The following is a 20,199-nucleotide window of genomic DNA, read 5'->3' on the forward strand; positions in this document are numbered from 1 at the left end:
GTCCCATCAAGCCAGGACCGTTCTGCAGGGCCACACCCAGCAGGCTTGTGGATCCCAGAGGGATGTGCGTGAAAATTATCTGTGGTTTGTCTCAGTGCTGATTCTAGGGCCCTATCCCCTGTTCTGGGAAGGGGCCTTAGAATCTGTATTTTTATTATGTTCCATAAGAGGCTCTGACAAACATCAAAGTTCGTAGCAATGTGTTTTCTTAGTGCAGCACAGTGGCTCTGTGGTCAGATCGACCCACTTCCTCCCCTGAACAAGCTGTATGACCTTGAGCAAATTACTTAAACTTTCTTGCCTCCAATTCTCATCTGTTGAAAGGTTATAATAATCTCCACTTCATAGCATTATTTTACAAATAAATGTAGGGAAAGCATTTGCCAAAGTGCCTAGCACACCATAAGTTCTTCATAGATTGTCGCTAAAATCCAAGCAAAATGCAGCCTCCATCCCTCATTAGTCTTAATTGAAAACATTACTATTATTAAGCCCTTCCTGAGTTAATAAAGGGTTCTGGTCTTTGTTTTCCATTCAGTGTCAACTGAAACACTGAGTTTATATTTTTAGATACAGTTGTTTAAGACTGCTATTTATTGATTAAGAAAAACATAGGCCAAATAAATTTTTGTTGTTGGTACAGTTGGCAGCCATGAACACCCTCGTCTCCTCGGGTCTTTGCTGAGGGGGACATTCAGACGCTGTACCTGTAGAATCATGCTTGGCTAGATACAAGAGATTAAGTACAAATGGAAATTTTTTCATCCCACTTTCTGCTTTGCAAAGTATTTGACTTAACATTGTCTGTAGGAGGCAATTCTGGTTATTTTTACCTGTCTGATTGATGGCTGGCAACATGGAACTTTGTTTTAATTCTAGATTTCTAAGATGTTGAGCCTAACAGGGGAGTTAACTCTTTTAGTTCAGGGAGAATGGGTCCAAGCCATCATTGGCCTTGGGCTCCAATGGCTCAGGATCCCCCAGCTGATAAGGGTATACGTGGGTTTCTCTCTCTCTCTTACTTTACGGCCCAGGTACCATTACTATGGCATTGCAGTGAAGGAAAGCTCCCAATATTATGATGTGATGTATTCCAAGAAAGGAGCCGCCTGGGTGAGCGAGACAGGCAAGAAAGAAGTGAGCAAGCAGACGGTGGCGTATTCACCCCGGTCCAAACTTGGAACATTGCTGCCAGAATTTCCGAATGTCAAAGATCTAAATCTACCGGCCAGTCTGCCAGAAGAGAAGGTGAGCACGCCTGCAGGACTGCTGGAGTGGGTGGTTCTCCCTCTCTCTCACAAACACACCACACCCACACACACCACACCCACACACACCACACCCACACACCACAATCACATACAACACACTCACACACCACAACCACACACACAACACACATACTCCACACACACCATACTCACACACACCACACTCACACGCATCACACACATACACCACACACACACCACACTCACATACATCACTCACACATACCACATTCACATACACCACACTCACACACACCACGCACACACACCACACTCACACATACCAGAAATATACATACCACACTCACATATACCACACTTACACACATCCCATTCACACACCCTACTCACACACACCACACATGCACCGCACACACATACCACATTCACACGTGCCACACTCACACACACCACACACACACACCACACACACACACCACTCACACACACCACACCCACATACACCACACTTATACACACTTCTATTGCAAAATAGTGAGTTTAAAAGTATAAGGATAGAAATCTGAATCAAGTTGGTCTATTAGTTGTGACAAAGGTAGCATCCCAAAGCAAGATGTTAATAGTAGAGATAACGGGATATGAGGTATACAGAAGCTGCCTGAACTACCTTCATAACTGGCCTGCAAACCCAATCTTATTCTAAAATCAAATGTTTACCTCTCTCCCTGTCCAACTTGTCTACCTACCTACCCATCTCCGGTGCTGCACTGGTCTCCTTTCACAGGGGAGGGCCCCCTCCTCTGAATAGCTTTTTCATAGGATTAAGTTTATTTCCCCATGTGCTGCAGAGGATGTGGTGACATCACACTCCCACAGACAAAGAAGATTTTAAAGGTGGTAGTGATTCAGATAGTTTGGGCCATGGTATTGGGGAGAAATAATTGGAAACACCAATCTGGAGACTCTCTGGTAGGTGATCCCATCCTAAGCGATCTATCTTTTTTTTTATGGGAGTATAGTTGCTTTATAATGTGTTTCTGAAGTGAATCAGTTATATGTATACATATATCCCCTGTTGTTTTTTGATTTTCTTCCCGTTTAGGTCATCATAGAAGCATTAAGTAGAGTTCCCTCTGCTATACAGCATAATGCATCTATCTAGATGTGGCCCAGGGTACCAGTAGGTGTTGAGTTTCTACATATCACACTGGAATGCAGTGATGAATGAGACTTGATTCCTGCTGTCAGGAAGCTTACAGTCAAGCCAGGGAGACAGATGCTTGTACAATCAAACTAAGTTTGTATTAAACGTATATCTATGTTCTCAAACAAAAAGAATAAATAAATCCTTATTTTTCTCAAATTTGCTTTTTTTCTCAGCAAATTTCCTGTACCATCACTTTAAACTTCTTGGGAAAGTGAAGCTAGAGATGCAGTTCTTTTGCTAAGCAGATTCCAGAGAATTTTCAAATGTCTTTTTTGTGTGATTTTGACAAAAGCACCTCTTCTTATAGATGTAGGCTGAATGTTAACTTTTCAATATCTCAGCTGATGAGAATTTAATCCAGTAGGCCTTACTGAACTCTATCTACAATGTGCCAGACACTGTGCTAAATGCTTGATACACAAGCATGAATAATATGCTGTTTTTATTAGTATTTTCCCCAAATCCGGAATTTCAGGGGGTAGACTTGGGGCAAAAAGAGAAACCTGTGCTTTCTGTACAACAGGGTGAGTGCTCTGAGAAACATTCAGGCGCTATGGAGCACAGAGGAGGAAGCTGAGGGAAATGAGTTTCAATGGGACATTACAGGATGCATAGGAGTTAGACAAATTTCATCCCCTCAACAGAGAATAAATGACTTGAAATTCCAAAGGCAGCAGTAATGTGTACTAATGTATGCTTTTATTGTTGATCCTTCCCCACCCCCACAGGTTTCTACCTTTATTATGATGTACAGAACACACTGTCAGAGAATACTGGACACTGTAATAAGAGCCAACTTTGATGAGGTAGGTCAATAAGTGTTAGGCTGTGAATACTCTGCATTAAAATATTATATTACAATAACACTAGCTTTGACTAGTTTCCAGGTCTCTAGAAGCCCTTGATGTACATTAGCTCCCTGAATCCTCAGTGATCCCAGGAAACAAGCACTATCACTACCCCCATTTTGCAGATTTTCTGTGTGGGCAGTGGCTGGCATGGCTTTTTCCTTGTTCTAATGAGTGAACTACATCCTGCCCAGTTGGCCTACTGGGAACCCAGTTTTGTCAAGATATCATTATGCCAGAATTATGCATTCAGAAAAACTAAAGGAAAGCTTATCTATATTTTGGGTTTAACCTTTTCCTGAGGCTCATCTGCTTCAGTGCATTTGGAGCTGATTACCCTCCATTCTCAAGTTCTAGTCCCCATGTCCATTTAACACTGTCCGTAGGACCATCTTTGAATACAAACAGTGTGAGGATTTAATTTTGATTTTAAAATATTATAGTTAAAGAATGGAGAGAAGAAATGAGAGGATAGAGCACTGGTTATATACACAGAGACAGTAAAATATTCTTGTCTAAAACGCCATCAGAAAGAACCTTCCAAAAGGATGGCAGGAAACCACATGTTTCACCCCATAACCTGAGGTCATTCTGTTTAAAGAAAATGCCTTTCAGACAAAAACAAAAACAAATAAAACCACCTGGGATCAGATGTGGACATTGAATCTGAGGGAAGATAACCTAGACTCTGGGCTTCCGGGATAGCTCAACCGATAAAGAATCTGCCTGCAATGCAGGAGACCCCAGTTCGATTCCTGGGTTGGGAAGTTCCCCTGGAGAAGGGATAGGCTACCCACTCCAGTATTCTTGGGTTTCTCTGGTGGCTCAGACGGTAAAGAATCCGCCCACAATGCAGGAGACCTGGGTCAAATCCCTGCGTTGGGAAGATTCCCTAGAGGAAGGCATGGCAACCCACTCCAGTATTCTTGCCTGGAGAATCCTCATGGACAGAGGAGCCTGGCAGGCCATAGGGTCACAAAGAGTCGGACATGACTGAGTGACTGAGCACAGCACAACCTAAGCTGTAAAGGGGCTACACGAATCTCTTGTTATTGGTGAAAAAATGCCTGAGATTTCCCTTTTTAGAGTGGGGGGTTCGTGTGCTGTTGGAGATGGAGGGGACAGGATGAGGTAAGGCAGTGAAGACTTGTTGAGCACTTGCTGGTACCTGTGCGGCTCCTTGTACTGTTCCCTCTGGAGCCTGCTGCAGCAGTGGTACCCCCGTATGTGAGCTGTCACTTGGTTCATAGGCACAGCTCCAGAAGAGGGGGCCATAGAGTAGGACTCTTCTTCCTGCTCTTGATTTTCATCCACTAAGTTTTTAAATCTCCCAAATTCCTTCTGTGACCATTTAAGTCGATTTTTTTGTCTTAAAGAAAGAAAGCTCATTGCTTTCTCTCATATTGTGGTTTGGTTATGCCTTATGTATCAAAGAACCCTGAGATCTGGGCAAATCATGACTCATGATTGGTTAAGACAACACTGGCTTCTGTAACACACAAGCCTCAAGTCTCAACACAATTTGACAAGACATGTCACAGTCCAATGTGGATGCCCTCGATTGGATGGCTGGTTGCTGGGGGTGGTTCAGGGACCCAGGGTCCTCCTACCTCATGGCTGTAGCCTGCCCTAGAGTCTTGGCATCCTCTTTGTTCAGCTGATGGATCAGGGAAAAGGATTACAGCAAAGACATCCTCTCTTCTTGAACTTGTTGGCCCAGAGATAAGATGCATCACTTTTGCCTGTATTCCATTGGCAAGAGCTGGTCTCATGGCACTCCCCCCACCCCCCTCTGCTCCTTGAGGTAAGGGGACCTGGGAAGTGTGGCTCCTCTCTGGGCAGCAGCTTATTTACTAGAGGAGATCTAGTGGTCCCTCTCTGCCACAAGTACTCATAACAAAACTGGTGATAGTCCTCGCTTAACATTCTTATCAAAACTTACTCATCGTCTCCCTTCACTGGCTTCCATTTCTTAATTCCGACACTTATTGGGCATCTAATGATTTATACACTGCTAGATCCCGGGAATGGGGTGATAAGATAAGCCTCGAAGGGAAAAAAGTCATGCATACCAGTAACTCTGGAGAAGGGAATGGCAACCCACTCTAGTATTCTTGCCTGTAAAATTCCATGGACAGAGGAACCTGGCAGGCTATAGCCCATGGAGTCACAAAAAGTTGGATACAACTGAGAAACTAACACACACCAGCAGTTAGGATGCAGAATATATGGTGAGAGGTCCAGAAACCTTGTGAGGGCTTGAGTGTTCCTGTGGGAGAAGGGCCAGACTTGGAGCTCAGGCTTGGATTCAAGATGTGGCTCAATTCCTCATCCTAGGAATGAAGATAAACATACCATCCCTGCCTATCCATTTCACAGGATTGTTGGAAGGAGGAGATGAGACAATGCCTGGTAAAAGGTCATACAAATGCTTGCTTTTATCAGATATGTTAATCAGAGAATTAAGGGAGGTCACACAGTTGGTTAGATCTTTGTCACCTACCGCTGCTGGTCCAGTATTCTTTCCACCCCACTGGCAGGGGTATTTGGTGGCTGTTTTTGAGGTGGCTGATGAAAATGCGGTTGATTCTACCCAAACACAAAAAGAATGCAGGGGGCTATTTTACCTCTGATGAGAATGGCTTTCTCTCCTACAGCTGAGAAAAGTCATCGGTAAATAGATGGTGGATGTCTCTGGTACATTTTGATGATGTAATTTGTTTCAGATCTTCAGGATCTTTAATATCCATTGAGGTCACAATGTACGCTAGTATCACAGTCTTAAATTACCTTGTTTCCTTGTTCATTGTTTGTCTCCTGCCACCAGAACACACAAGCCCTTAAGGGCAGGGATCTTGTTTACTACTGTATCCAGGTCAGCTATACTCTCAGGCTCTCAGTAAATATTTCTTGGGTGGGTGAGTAGATGGATTGATGGATGATGGATGGATGGAAAACCTCCACAGACTTACAGCATTATCAGGAGAGTGCAAAGAAGCCAAGTCTACATATAGGGGACTTCCTGCAAAGCCTTCTCCAAACTACATTGCACAAAGAGTTGTAAAATCAGACAGCCCCATGTTTGAGTCTCAAATCCACCACTTACCAGCCTGTGACCTTGAGAAAGGTACTTAACCTCTGTGAGCCTCAGTTTCTTTGGCTGTAAAATGGGACTCAGAGGGAGATGAGAGGCTGCTTTGGCAGCTATGAGGTAGCTATATCTACCTCATAGTAAAATTGTGATAATTACATGAAAATTGTATAGATTAAAGTATCTAATTTCAAACTCAGAGCATAATAACTGCTAGCTATTGTTTTGTCAAGTTCCTTTTAACACTATAGCAATTAAGTACCCATGACTGGAAATCATCAGATATGTTTCCACAAGATGCCAATATACCAGGAATAAAGTAAGTATGGACATGGAAAAGAAATAAAAAACTTATGTAGATATTGTTAAGGAAATCACCTTCTGATGCTTTATTGAGCAGAGAGGAAAAAGGCTGAGAATTCAAGGGACTAAAGTAGATAATCCAGAAAACTTGTTTTAAATAATCATTTTCAATCATTTACCTGTGATTCTTTCACCATTTTTGCTTGCAAGGAGTAAGGAGAACTTTTTCTGTCTAGTTATGCTTCCATTTATTAAATGCCTTCACGATGCCTGGCATTTTATAAATAATCTTATTTCATCCTACTAATAGGTAAACATCATCTCCATTTTGCTAAAGCTGATAACTCTCGTTTTTACATAATTATTTAGTCCCGAGCTCCAGATTCAACTGACTTGCCATCTAACATAACATGGCCTAATCAGAGCTCTGACTTTCCACCCTAAATCTGTTTTTCCCGAGTCTTAGATAGCCACTACCACACATCCAACTGCTCAAGCCACAAACCTCAATTCTTCATATCTAGTCTATCAGAATGTCCTGTTGACTCTACTTCCTGATAAGAACACCTAACTTGCAGGTATCAGCCCTTGAGCTTTGCAGTGTGTTCGCGCCTCCTGAGGAGCCAGCCCATCGGACACTGTTGTTGTTGTTCAGTTGCCCAGTCGTGTCTGGCAGACATTGCTGCTGCTGCTGCTGCTGCTGCTAAGTCGCTTCAGTCGTGTCTGACTCTGTGCGATCCCATAGGCGGCAGCCCACCAGGCTTCCCCGTCCCTGGGATTCTCCAGGCAAGAACACTGGAGTGGGTTGCCATTTCCTTCTCCAATGCATGAAAGTGAAAAGTGAAAGGAAAGTCGCTCAGTCGTGTCCAAATCTTCGTGACCCCATGGACTGCAGCCTACCAGGCTCCTCCGTCCATGGGATTTTCCAGGCAAGAGTACTGGAATGGGGTGCCATTGCCTTTTCCGCCAGCAGACATTAAAGGCTCTTAAATGCAGAGTGAGGTTGAAACTGGGTAACATGGCATCTACAAATGCTGCTCCAGTGACAGAACCGACGGCGGCTCTCAGTGCCAGTTGGACAGACTTGAAAAAGACAGATGGCTGCTCGTGCGAGTGATCTTCTACAGATTTGTTTTACTGTACACAGTCGCTGATGCTTTCCAGAATTTCTGCTGGAAACCGACTCATAAAAAGAGAGTAGGGCTACATGCAAGGAGAACTTAGAAAGACAAATGAATTCAGAATCTACCAAATATTAGCAATCAACTGGGCAGTGCTTCTTATTCAGAGTTGGAAGGTCAGGCAGGGAAGTGCAGGACCTGGCCAGAGGCCAATATCCTGGGATGAGATGGGATCTGGGGACAGCAGAGGGTTGTCTGGAGGGCGAGTACCTTGTCTAAGAGATGTGGCTATCTCCAGGCCCAAGTCAGCTAATAGCCATCCATTATCCCAATGAAAACAAGAGCCTTGATAGGTGAGCAGAGCCACCATGGGGATCCTGGCTGGGTGATGCTCAGAAACTTAGGCGAGGGTATCTCAAGCCTTTATGGCAGTACAGGGATTTCTTGGGGCTTCCCAGGTGGAACTAGTGGTAAAGAACCCACCTGCCAATGAAGGAAACATGAGAGATGCAGGTTTGATCTCTGGGTTGGGAAGATCCCCTGCAGGAGGGCATGGCAACCCACTCCAGTATTCTTACCTGGAGAGTCTCATGGACAGAGGAGCCTGGTGGGCTATAGTTCGTAGGGTCGCAAAGAGTCAAACATGACTGAAGTGACTTAGCACATATGCATGCACTGATTTCTTATGCCTAGAAGTGGTATGCCTCCATAATATAGTAATAGTAATAGAATTTAACCTTTATTAGGCATTTACTATGTGCCAAGCACTATAATAAGTACTTTTATAGGAATCTTTACCAAAATCTAGTTAATACTATTTTAATTCCCATTTCACTGATAAAGAAACTGAGGCATAGAGATAATACCCCTCTAGTTGGTAGTGGGGACTTAAAGGCAGTCTTCACTCATCTGATTTTAATTTTCAATCTGGTTGAAAACTTTGCCATATTTTCACTGTCATGGAATTAACAGAACTGCGACTTGAGTTTTACAATGTACAAATCTGACCTCATTCACCTTGATCATGTTTTTGGCAATTAACCATTTTCCCTCTAGGAAGTTAGGGGGCATGCTTCTCTCTCCATTCCTCATCCATCAAGCCTCCAATCCAGTATTTGCATTGAGAAGTCCAGCCAGGCCATGGGCATCAGGATAGTCTGTCCACTTGAGGCTGAGTTGATGTCACCAGGCTGGGGTCAGAGGTAGCCTGTAAAGAGGAAAGCAAGACCCAACTCCTAATAAGGGCTTGAAGGACATCTGCAGGTTCCCAGGGTGGGGCCAGAAAGCTGGGAGGCAGGCGACAGTCCAAGGAGAGCCATAGGTCTCAGGAATGGGATAGAAGTCCAGTTACCAAGAGAAAAGCAAAGTAGCCATGAGATTGATTTATGGAAAGATAGGCAGACTTGCACTCTATCCATCCATTCCCTGACTTGCTGTCTGGCTTTGGACAAATAAGTTAATCTCTACAAAATGGGAGCAGCAATCCTCAGCTGTAGTATCAACTGAGAGAAACTGTGCTAAGTTTCTAACATATAGTAGCCCTCAATAAATACATAATGCTGACACCAATAATTACACCACCTCCAAAGTGTTAGCTTCAAGTACTGAATTATTTCCTGCTTTGGATCAAGATTGACTTATGGAACCAGAGATATAGGCAGTGCTGTGCATGGGGTTCAGGAGTGCCCATCTGTGGAGGAAAGAATGATCCCTGGTCTAGGAACCAAGTCGAGCTTATAAGAATTCGCAGCAATTCAGTTATTTCTTCCCTAACCTTAAGATGAGTCATGCCTCAATGTTAGTTCTGTCTGACTCTTTGTGACCCTATGGACTGTAGCCCTCCAGGCTTCTTTGTCCATGGAATTCTCTAGGCAGGGACATGAAATGGTGTGCTGTGCTTAGTTGCTCAGTTGTGTCTGTCTCTTTGCGACCTCGTGGACTGCAGCCCACCAGGCTCCTCTGTTCATGGAGCTTCATCAGGCAAGAATACTGTAATGGGTTGCCATACCTTCCACCAGGGGATCTTCCCAGTCCAATGATGGAAGCCAGGTCTCTCGCATTGCAGGCAGATTCTTTACCAACTGAATCACCAGGGAAGCCCACAGAGTGGGTAGCCTATCCCTTCTCCAGGAGGCCTTTCCAACCCAGGGATCAAACCTGGGTCTTTACATTGCAGGTGGATTCTTTACTGTCTGAGCCACCAGGGAAGCCCCTTGAAAATGTTATTATATGCACTAAGTAAATATCCTCAACTCTGTCCTTTCACTTCCTTTGTCTTGTCCCACCCCTCCACCCCCTACCCTTCTCTCTCACTGACCTCCAACTCACACCCTGGAAGATAGAGGTGTAGGGGCCTGATATCCTCATATTTACAACAATAATTCCATTTTGAGTGCCTACTAGATTTCTGTTCTGTGCTAGTGGTTAGAGTTGTGGGTTGGGGTGTGGTCATAGCTTACTGTCCAGATATCACTATCTAGCATCCCATAATAACACCAGCCAGCCAAGGCTACACCAAAGGCTCTTTGAGAAAATGATGTAATCTGGATACAAAGGGGCCCTTGCAGTTTATCAATTTTGGGGGCACATGTGCATCAGGAGACTTCAGTTTGTGGCACCTACTCTCTTTCCTCCTAGACATATTCCTTTTACCAGCAGCTCATACACTGTTCTTTTCCTTTGCAGAACTCCTTGGGGCCCCCAGGGCACCAACAGGCTCAAAGAGTAGTTCTAGTGCTCCAAGCTTTTTAGAAGCCATGTCCCACTTTCTCTTTCTTAACCTTTTTACGCAGACCCCAGTAAGCATGAAGGGGCTGATGGGGTGACAAGCTACTCCTCTCTCCCAGGGCAGAGCAGACCCCAGGCTGCCAGGCCAGGTGCTCCTCCAGCAGGGGGCATGCGCACAAATGGCCAGGGTCAGGACTTGGGATGGGAGGACCTTCCAAAGCTCAAAATCCACCCCAGGCTGAGACAGCCTCTGCGTTTGCAGCGGGAACAGAGAAGAGCACTGTGGACCGGAGTGGCCTTGGCCAAGTCCCCAGGCTCTGCTGGGAAGGCCCTGTGTAACTTCATGGTTCTTCTCCTCTCTGTGGGTCAATACAGGTTCAAAGTTTCCTTCTGCACTTTTGGCAAGGAATGCCGCCCCACATGCTGCCTGTGCTGGGCTCCTCCACGGTGGTGAACATCGTCGGCGTGTGCGACTCTATCCTCTACAAGGCTATCTCCGGAGTGCTGATGCCCACCGTACTGCAGGCGCTACCTGACAGGTGGGCACGCTTTTTCTCCTATCCCCGTGTGGCAGGTCCTCAGCCACTTCTCAGTTATGGAAAATAACTGCGTTCTTTGGGGTCCTCCCTTGTAAAGATCTTTAATTTTGTTGTTGCTGTTCAGTTGCTGTCATGTCTCACTCTTTGCAACCCCATGGACTTCCACACACCAGGCTCCCCTGTCCTCCACTATCTCCTGGAGTTTGCTCAAGTTCATGTCCATTGAGTCAGTGATGCTATCTAGCCATCTCATCCTCTGCCGCCCCCTTCTCCTTTTGCCTTCAATCTTTCCCAGCATCAGGGTCTTTTCCAATGGGTCACTTCTTTGCATCAGGTGGCCGAAGTATTGGAGCTTCAGCTTTAGCATCAGACCTTCCAGTGAATATTCAGGGTTGATTTCTTTTAGGATTGACTGGTTTGGTCTCCTTGCTGTCCAAGGGACTCTCAAGAGTCTCCTCCAGCACCACAATTTGAAAGCATAAATTCTTCAGCACTCAGCCTTCTTTATGGTCCAACTCTAAAGTCTGTACATGACTACTGGAAAAATCACAGCTTTGACTGTACAGATCTTTGTTGGTAAAATGATGTCTCTGCTTCTTACTACACAGTCTAGGTTTGTCATAGTTTTTCTTCCAAGGAGCAAGTGTCTTTTAATTTCATGGCTGCAGTCACCATCTGCAGTGATTTTAGAGCTCCCCCCGCCCCCGCCAAAAAAAAAAAAAATCTGTCATTACTTACACTTTTTCCTGTTCTATTTGCCATGAAGTGATGGGACCAGAGGTCATGATCTTAGTTTTCTGAATGTTGAGTTGTAAGCCAGCTTTTCCATTCTCCTCTTTCCCTCTCATCAAGAGGATTTTCAGTTCCTTTTTGCTTTCTGCCATTAGACTGGTATCATTTGCATATCTGAGATTATTGATATTTCTCCTGGCAATCTTGATTCCAGCTTGTGAGTCATCCATTCTGGCATTTAGCATGATGTACTCTGCATAGAAGTTAAATAAGCGGGGTGACAATATACAGCCTTGACATACTCCTTTCCCAATTTTAAACCAGTCCCTTGTTTCATGCCTGATTCTAACTGTTGCTTCTTGACCTGCATACATGTTTCTCAGGAGGCAGATAAGGTGGTCTGGTATTTCCCATCTCTTTAAAAATTTCCCACAGTTTGGATCCACACAGTCAAAGGCTTTAGCATAGTCAATGAGGCAGAATTGGACTTTAAATTTTAAAGTATAAGACATTAAATTTTATTTATATTTTTAAATATTAGTAAAAAAGTTTAATATTTTAAACCACTTGTACCATTCAAAACTTTCCTGTGGTCCAGTGGTTGGGACTTCACCTTCCAGTACAGTGGATATGGGAGCTTCCCTGGTCGGGGAGCTAAGCTCCACTTGCCATGCAGCCTGAAAACAAAAACATAAAACAGAAGCAGTATTATAACAAATTCTATAAATACTTAAAAAAAAATGGTCCCTGTCAAAAAAAATCTTATAAAACAAGATACAAAACATTAAAAAAATTCAAAAAATATGACACGATACACAGCGAAATGTCTCCATTCTACTCTTCTTCCCCAGACACCCAGTTTCCCCTCCCACAGAGCATCAGATATAAACATTTTCTTGGGGGGGAGCCATTCAGATCTGCTATTAACATGTAACCAATGCATGACATATACTTTGTCTTTTTAAATTTAATTTAATTTTTAATTGGAGGATAATTACTTTACAATATGTTTCTGTCATACCTCAACATGAGTCAGCCACAGGGATACATATCCATGTCCTCTCCCTCTTAAACTTCCCTCCCACCTCCCTCCCCATCCCACCCCTCTAGGTTGTCACAGAGCACCAGCTCTGGGTTCCCTGCATCATACAGGGAATTCCCACTGGCTGTCTGTTTAACAGTTGGTGCATCATACAGGGAATTCCCACTGGCTGTCTGTTTAACAGTTGATAAGGTATTTGTTCCAATACTACTCTCTCAAGTCTTCCCACCCTCTCCCTCCCCCACTGTGAACAGTCTGTTCTTTATGTCTGTGTCTCCTTTGCTGACCTGCAAATAAGTTCATCTGTACCGTCTTTCTAGATTCCATATATATGCATTCATATACAGTATTTGTTTTTCTCTTTCTGACTGACTTCTCTCTGTATGGGCTTCCCTTGTGGTTCAACTGGTAAAGAATCCACCTGCAACATGGGAGACCTCAGTTCGATCCCTGGGTTGGGAAGATCCCTGGAGAAGTGAAAGGCTACCCACTCCAGTATTCTTGCCTGGAGAATTCCATGAATAGTCCATGGGGTTACAAAAAGTCAGACATGACTGAGCAACTTTCACTCACTTCACTCTGTATAATAGGCTCTAGTGACACCCTATATATGCTGTTTTGTACCTTGTTTCTAAAAGGAACAAGTCTTGAAGACTGTGTTGGACAGCTTCTGTGCCCCTGCAGAGGAAGGCTCCTCTGTGTTCTGTGCCACCTTCTGCCCTGTGAGGTGGAGCAGGGGAGGGTGCAGCCCCCTTATGCGGCTCCATTTCCCTTTGGCTTCCAGCTCAGATCAGCCAGTGTGAGGGTTGGGCGTCAGCAGGGAGGTCAGAAGGAGGGAGAAGAGTGAAGTCAGGAGACTGCCTTTCTGCCTCCCTCCCTGTGAGGTCACCTCTGGCTGGCCACGTCCTCCTTGGGGCTCTGCACCCGTTCAGGCAGCCTCTCTCTCTCTCTCCCTCCACGCTGTCCTTTGAGTGTGAGGTGGGTGACAGCCTGCTGGCCCTAAACCCGGGTTGCTGCAGTCACCCTTATGGGTTCACCTATGCCTATCCATGCCTTTATGACTTATCCCTTATAAATAAACTGCACTATTTTGAGTGGCATCTGTTTCCTGTTGGGACTGTTACAGAGAGCATTCTACATCCGCCTATAATGAGGTTTGTTTTTTTCTTCTTTTTTAACACCTGCATATTATGCCTTTGTGTTGAGTTTAACTCGTTGTTATGGTGTTTCCAGTCTTGTCCCACCACTATACAGTGCTGTGATGAATAATGTTCTCAGTACATTCTTTTATATGTTGCAGTTTGTTAGTTTCCTAGGGCTGCAGCAACAAAAAGTACGGCAAACTGGGTGGTCTGGAAAAAAAAAAAAACAAATATATTGCCTCACAGTTCTGGAGGCTGAAAGTCTGATGTCAGGGGGCTGTCAGGGTTGGTTCCTTGGGCTTCCCAGGTGGTGCTAGTGGTAAAGAATCCACCTGACAACGCAGGAGACATAAGAGGCTCAGGTTTGATCCCTGGGTCAGGAAGATCCCCTGGAGGAGGGCATGACTACCCACTGCAGTATTCTTGCCTAGAAAGTCCCATGGACAGAGGAACCTGGCGGGCTACAATCCATGGGGTTGCAGAGTTGGACACGACTGGAGCAACTTGGCACACATGCATGCACAGGGTTGGTTCCTTTCAGAGACCGAGAGAAGATCTGCTCCACACCTCTCTCCCAGCTTCTGATGGCTACCATCAGTCCTGGGCATTCCTCGGTTTGTAGCTGCACCACCCGTCTCTGCCTCCATCTTCACACTGACCCCCACTCTATGTCTCACTGTCTTTTGTAAAGACACTTGTCATTGGATTTAGGGCCCACAGTTAATCCAAAGTTTCATCCCAAGATCCTTAATTTAATCACATCTCTAAAAACCCTTTTATCAAATAAGGTCAACTTAACGGGTTCCAGTGGACTTATTTTGGGGGAAACAACCCTTCATCTTACTGCATAGAGTATACATGCAGGATCAATTCCTAAAGGGCTCAATTCCTAGTTCAAAGCCTATGTGACTTAAACTTTTCTCAGTGAAGTTTTAATTTGCATTTATCTTATTATGAATGGTGTTGAACATCCCTTCATGTCTTTAAGAGTGATTTTTATTTCTTTCCTGTGAACTCTCTGCTCTTAATCTTTGACTGTTTTTCTATTTGGTAGTTGCTGTTTTTCTCATTGATTTTTAAGAGCATTTTATTTTTTAGGGATATTAACCATGTGTCTGTAATAAGACTTGCAAATATTTTCTCATTTTGTTCTTTTATTTTTGCCATACAGAAAATGTATTTGCATAGTTGAATTTATCAGCCCTTGTTTTTATGGCTTCTGGATTTTGTATCATTGTTTTAAACCTCTTCCCCACTCCAATTACAATACAATTTTCTCATGGCTTATCCCACAAAACTTATGGTTTAATTCTGTACCTTTGAACTTTTATTCAACTTATAATTCATCCTTGTGTAAGATGTAAAGTTGACTCATTGGGAAAAACTCTGATGCTGGGAGGGATTGGGGGCAGGAGGAGAAGGGGACGACAGAGGATGAGATGGCTGGATGGCATCACTGACTCCATGGACGTGAGTCTGAGTGAACTCCAGGAGTTGGTGATGGACAGGGGAGGCCTGGCGTGCTGCGATTCATGGGGTCGCAAAGGGTTGGACACGACTGAGCGACTGAACTGAACTGAAGATGTAAAGTGTGCCTTTTTCCCCCAGCAGTTCTTCTTATCCCAATACATATGTTAATTATTCTATCTTTTCTTCACAGATTTAATGTGCCTCCTATTTTATGTAGTAAATTGGTACTATTTCTAGCCTTCCTAGTCTATACCGTTTATATTGCTGTATATTCACGTTCTATGTTTCCCAGGTGGCGCTAGTGGTAAAGAACCCAGCTGCCAATGCAGGAGGCGAAAGAGACATGGGTTCAATTTCTGAGTTGAGAAGATTCCCCTAGAGGAGGGTATGGCAACCCACTCCAGGATTCTTGCCTGGAGAATCCCATGGACAGAGGAGCCTGGCACTCTATAGTCTATGGAGTCACAAAGAGTTGTACACGACTGAAGCGACTTAGTACGCACCCATGCATATTCATGTTTCAGGGTCACGCTATCTTTAAGCTCTGTGCTTTTAAATATATTTTATTTTATTTTTTAACTTTACAATATTGTATTGGTTTTGCCATATATCAACATGAATCTGCCACAGGTATACACGTGTTATATTTTAATATTTGATAGGCTAGCTCCTCATATTTACTTCCTTTTGTAGAATTTTCCTCTTATTGTCAACACAGTGGCATGTGGTTTTACATGTTTGTGTGTGCGTGTATGTACATATTGAATATATATGCATATTTAAAACTTGTCAGTTAGAAATGCATACTCTGTTTTTAGGGGTGAAATGATACAACATCTTGAATTTGCGTAAAACGCTCTAGAAAAGAAAGAGTAGCATGTTGTAAATCAAACCGGCAAAGTGTCTCTAATTATTCATGCTGGGTCATGGGTATTTGGAGGTTTAAAGTGTTTCATAGTAAAAGCATTAAAAGTAAAACTTAACAGAAAGTAGAGTGCCCACTGAAATAGAGAACACAAGAAAAGAACCAGGTGTGATGGGGAAATAATGAATTCTGTTTGAACATGTTTAATTTGATGAATCTTTGAGGGCTTTGAAATGGCGGTGTCCCCGGGGCTGCCTGCCCCACCCCTGAGTTGCTGCTTTCAGTGACTCCTAATGGTTGCAGTCAAAACACCATCAGAGATCATAAGACTCTGTAGGGCCCTGCAGGGAGGACTGTGGCCTGTACTGTAGGGAACACGTGAAGCCCTTTTTTGCTGTTGTTGTTTAGTTGCTAAGTTGTGTCTGACTCTTTTGCAGCTCCCATGGACTGTAGCCTGCCTGCCAGGCTCCTCTGTCCATGGAATTTCCCATGCAAGAATGCTGGAGTGAGTTGTCATTTCCTTCTGCAGGAAATCTTCCCTACCCAGGGATCGAACCCGCATCTCCTGCATTGGCTTCTTTAACCGCTGAGCCACCTGGGAAGCCCACGAGGTGCTAACGATGTGTCATTCCTTTTTCTAGCTTGACTCAGGTGATCCGGAAGTTTGCTAAGCAACTGGATGAGTGGCTAAAAGTGGCTCTCCATGACCTCCCAGAAAATTTGCGAAACATCAAGTTTGAATGTAAGTACTAAGTTTGGAAGCAGAGGGGAAGGGAGGGTAACACTTTAGTACCAGGTATTTCACACAGGTTGTCAATAAAATAACAATAAGAGCTAACAATTTACTGGTACCTACAAAGCACTGAGTACTATGCTTAGCACTTTCCATGCATTAATTTAGTTAATCCTTACAAAATGTTTATTAAGGGTGGCACACCTCTCCTTTACAGAAAATGAAACAGGCTCAGAGACAGAGTCAGCTGCAGAGGCAGGTCTGTCTGTCTGACGTCCATGTTTCTGCTATCACGGCCACACTTTTTATTCTAGTTAATCCTCACTCACTCGCTGATGTAGAAAACAATATCCCTCTTCTGCTGATGAGGCTCAGAGAAGCGAAGACAGTTCCCCCAAGCTACACAGTCACATAGCTGGTAATTAGGGGCCAGAAGTTGAACTCACATCTTTCTGACCCTAAAACTGAGATTTCCCCGAAGCTCCTGCCCACAGAATGGGGCTAACAGAAGACGAAAAACAGCTTCAGGGGTCCACATATTTAATTCTCTACCTAAGGGGAAAGCAAAATTAATATTTCTCACAGGGTATTGGGACTATGGATCTTTTCTCTGACAAGCGTCACCACTCAGTCCCCTAGTAATCATTTTGCCTGAGAAAACTGGACCTGTTCCTCTGGCTCAGTGTGTCCATACTTGTGGGAAGTCTCACGTGCCATTAAGTAAAGATGAAATGATTTTAAGCAAAACAAAGTTTTGAGGTATATGTTTCTTAGAGCTCCATTTGAATACAGCTTGCCATTCTTGCCCGAAATAAGTGCCAGCAAGAAAAATGAAGGAGATCAAATTACCCTCTCTCCACAGGCGAAGGGGGCCCTTTCAGACTCCCTTTGAGGCCGCCTGCCGTGCCCATCACCTATTGATAAAGCCCGCTTTATTTCACGGCTCTCAGTTCTTTTCTTTTCACGAGCACTAAATTCCACATCACAAAGTTAAAGAAAAAGTAATTAAGGAGAAGGATTAACGATTGATCGCCCTGGAAAATTAGAAGTTCATCTGTCCCCCCACCCCACCCACCTACCCCTCATTCCTCCACCCCACGCCCTATTTTTCCAACCAAGCTGGCTCTGAGCACAAATTGGAATAATCCCAGGGAAATTTCTGATTGTTTCTTGACCAGTTCAGAAATTAATGAGAAGAATGCCCCGTGCCCATTTTAATTACGCTGGCAAAACAAACCTGTTGAAAGTCTAAAGCCAGGAGGTTTGTTGCACCTGCCACCTGTGGGTGCCTGGAGGCATCTGCTCTCCCCAGGGGGCCTGGGGGTGCACTTGAAGAATTTACAAGGAGTAGAGACATACACCTCTCCAAAGGACTCTGTAAGGACGAAGATCTCAGACTGGCATGTGGCTTGTGTGCTTCAAAATCTACAGATATAAGATCACCCCACTTCAAAGCATCAGCCTGTTATGTTAGCAGAGGACCCAGTCATCAAAACACACCAATAGGGCATGGAGACCGTTGGTTGAAAACGACAGATTGTGAATACAAAGCCATATTCAAGGTGCTGCCCAGGGTTCCATCCTAGAAGCAACCCTGCTCAATCAAGGTTTCCTAGTAGATACACTACTTTTTAAAGGGCCTTCTTCAAAGCTTCCACTCGATTCCTGCAATTATTTATGGGGAGAAGAGATTGAACTTGCAATTAGCGAAATGAAAGACAAGTAAATAATTGCTTTTACTCACGGTTGATTGACGCCACAATTTCTCACACCTGCCAGTGTGGAGTGCAGGCAACTTTGAAATATGTACCCCAAATATCACCATCTTAGGAAATAGTTGTCCAAGTGGGAGAACAAAAGAGCAGATGCAGGGTTTCATCAGTGGGTAATAGAAAATACTGTTGGACCATGCATGAGAAAAAGTTAGGCAAATAAGCTACTTTTGAAAATCGCCCCCGGAAAATCCCAGGTCAGACCATAAAGCATGCAAGTATTTCATACTCACTCTTTTCTTCTTGCAGTGTCAAGAAGATTTTCCCAAATCCTGAGACGGCAAACATCACTAAATCACCTTTGCCAGGTAGCTGTCCTGTGTTATACGTTCTAACTACTGCTAAGTCATTGCAACTGAGGGGCAAATCCACGGGAAACTCTGGAGAGGCTCCATCAGGATGATGTGGCTGTTTAACAGTACACTCTCATGGGACTTCTCTGGCGGTCCAGTGATTAAGACTTCACCCCCCAGTGCAGGGGGTCCAGGTTCTATCTCTGGTTTGGGAGCTATGGTCTCACATACCTTGTGATGAAAAAACTAAAACAGAAAACAGAGGCAATATTATAACATTCAATAAAGACTTTTAAAATGATTCCACATCAAAAAAAGTCTTTTAAAAAACACTAGTACACTCTCACTATTATCTTGAATTTCTACAGATAAGGAATTGAAATGTTAGCCAATCACTAAGTGGTTTCAGCTAACATAGAAAATAATTTCTGACGTCATTTGTCCATTAACCCTTCAGATACTCTAGGTCCACAAGTTTGTGTTTTGCTTGAGTACGTCGGGGTTTCTCAGCCACAGTTGCCTTTTGGGGCTGGGTGATTCTTTATTGTGGGGAGTTGTTTTGTGTATTGTAGATGTTTAGTAGCATCCCTAGCCTCTATTTACTCAATGCCAGTAAGGCCACCCACCCCCAAGTACCACCGCAATTGCGATAGTCAAGAATGCCTTCACCATTGCCACATGTAACCTAGGGGGGTGCAGAATCACCCCAATTTTGTTTTGCCCCAGATTTCTGTTCTTTTTAGCACAGAAGTGATATGTACTCACAACAACAACAACAAAACTAATAAAGGTATATATAGTAAAAATTAGAAGATCCCACTATAGTTCTGTAGTTCTAACTGAAGGCATAAATCTTTGCATTTCTGTTCATTTTGCACCTTAAGGAAGCAAATCTAAGTCTGTTAAGGCAGCCCACTAACATTCATTAAAATATGAATGACCTTAAAGCAGAGGGGACAAACTGGTGGCTACAGGTCAAATCTGGCCCTCAGATGTGTGGCATTATTTTTGTTCGACTGGCATAGGTTCAAAAATATTTTTTCATTTAGTCACTAACAGTGGAACTGGGCGATGACAACTAA

At 43.9% G+C, this 20,199-nt stretch overlaps 1 protein-coding gene across 4 annotated transcripts in view; it reads left to right on the forward strand.

The window, feature by feature from the left end:
- The window catches only part of RFX4 (regulatory factor X4), a 172,317-nt gene that overhangs the window by 102,561 nt on the left and 49,557 nt on the right, over positions 1–20,199 (forward strand). For all 4 annotated transcript variants that reach the window (XM_019961241.2, XM_070789656.1, XM_019961240.2 and 1 more), the window contains 5 exons: positions 1,035–1,248; positions 3,168–3,245; positions 10,905–11,068; positions 16,961–17,061; positions 19,074–19,132. In XM_019961241.2, coding sequence (XP_019816800.1) covers positions 1,035–1,248; positions 3,168–3,245; positions 10,905–11,068; positions 16,961–17,061; positions 19,074–19,132 — 616 coding nt within the window. The remainder of the gene's footprint in view (positions 1–1,034; positions 1,249–3,167; positions 3,246–10,904; positions 11,069–16,960; positions 17,062–19,073; positions 19,133–20,199) is intronic.

This window comes from Bos indicus, chromosome 5 (genome assembly GCF_029378745.1).
Source record: "Bos indicus isolate NIAB-ARS_2022 breed Sahiwal x Tharparkar chromosome 5, NIAB-ARS_B.indTharparkar_mat_pri_1.0, whole genome shotgun sequence".
NCBI lineage: Eukaryota > Metazoa > Chordata > Mammalia > Artiodactyla > Bovidae > Bos > Bos indicus.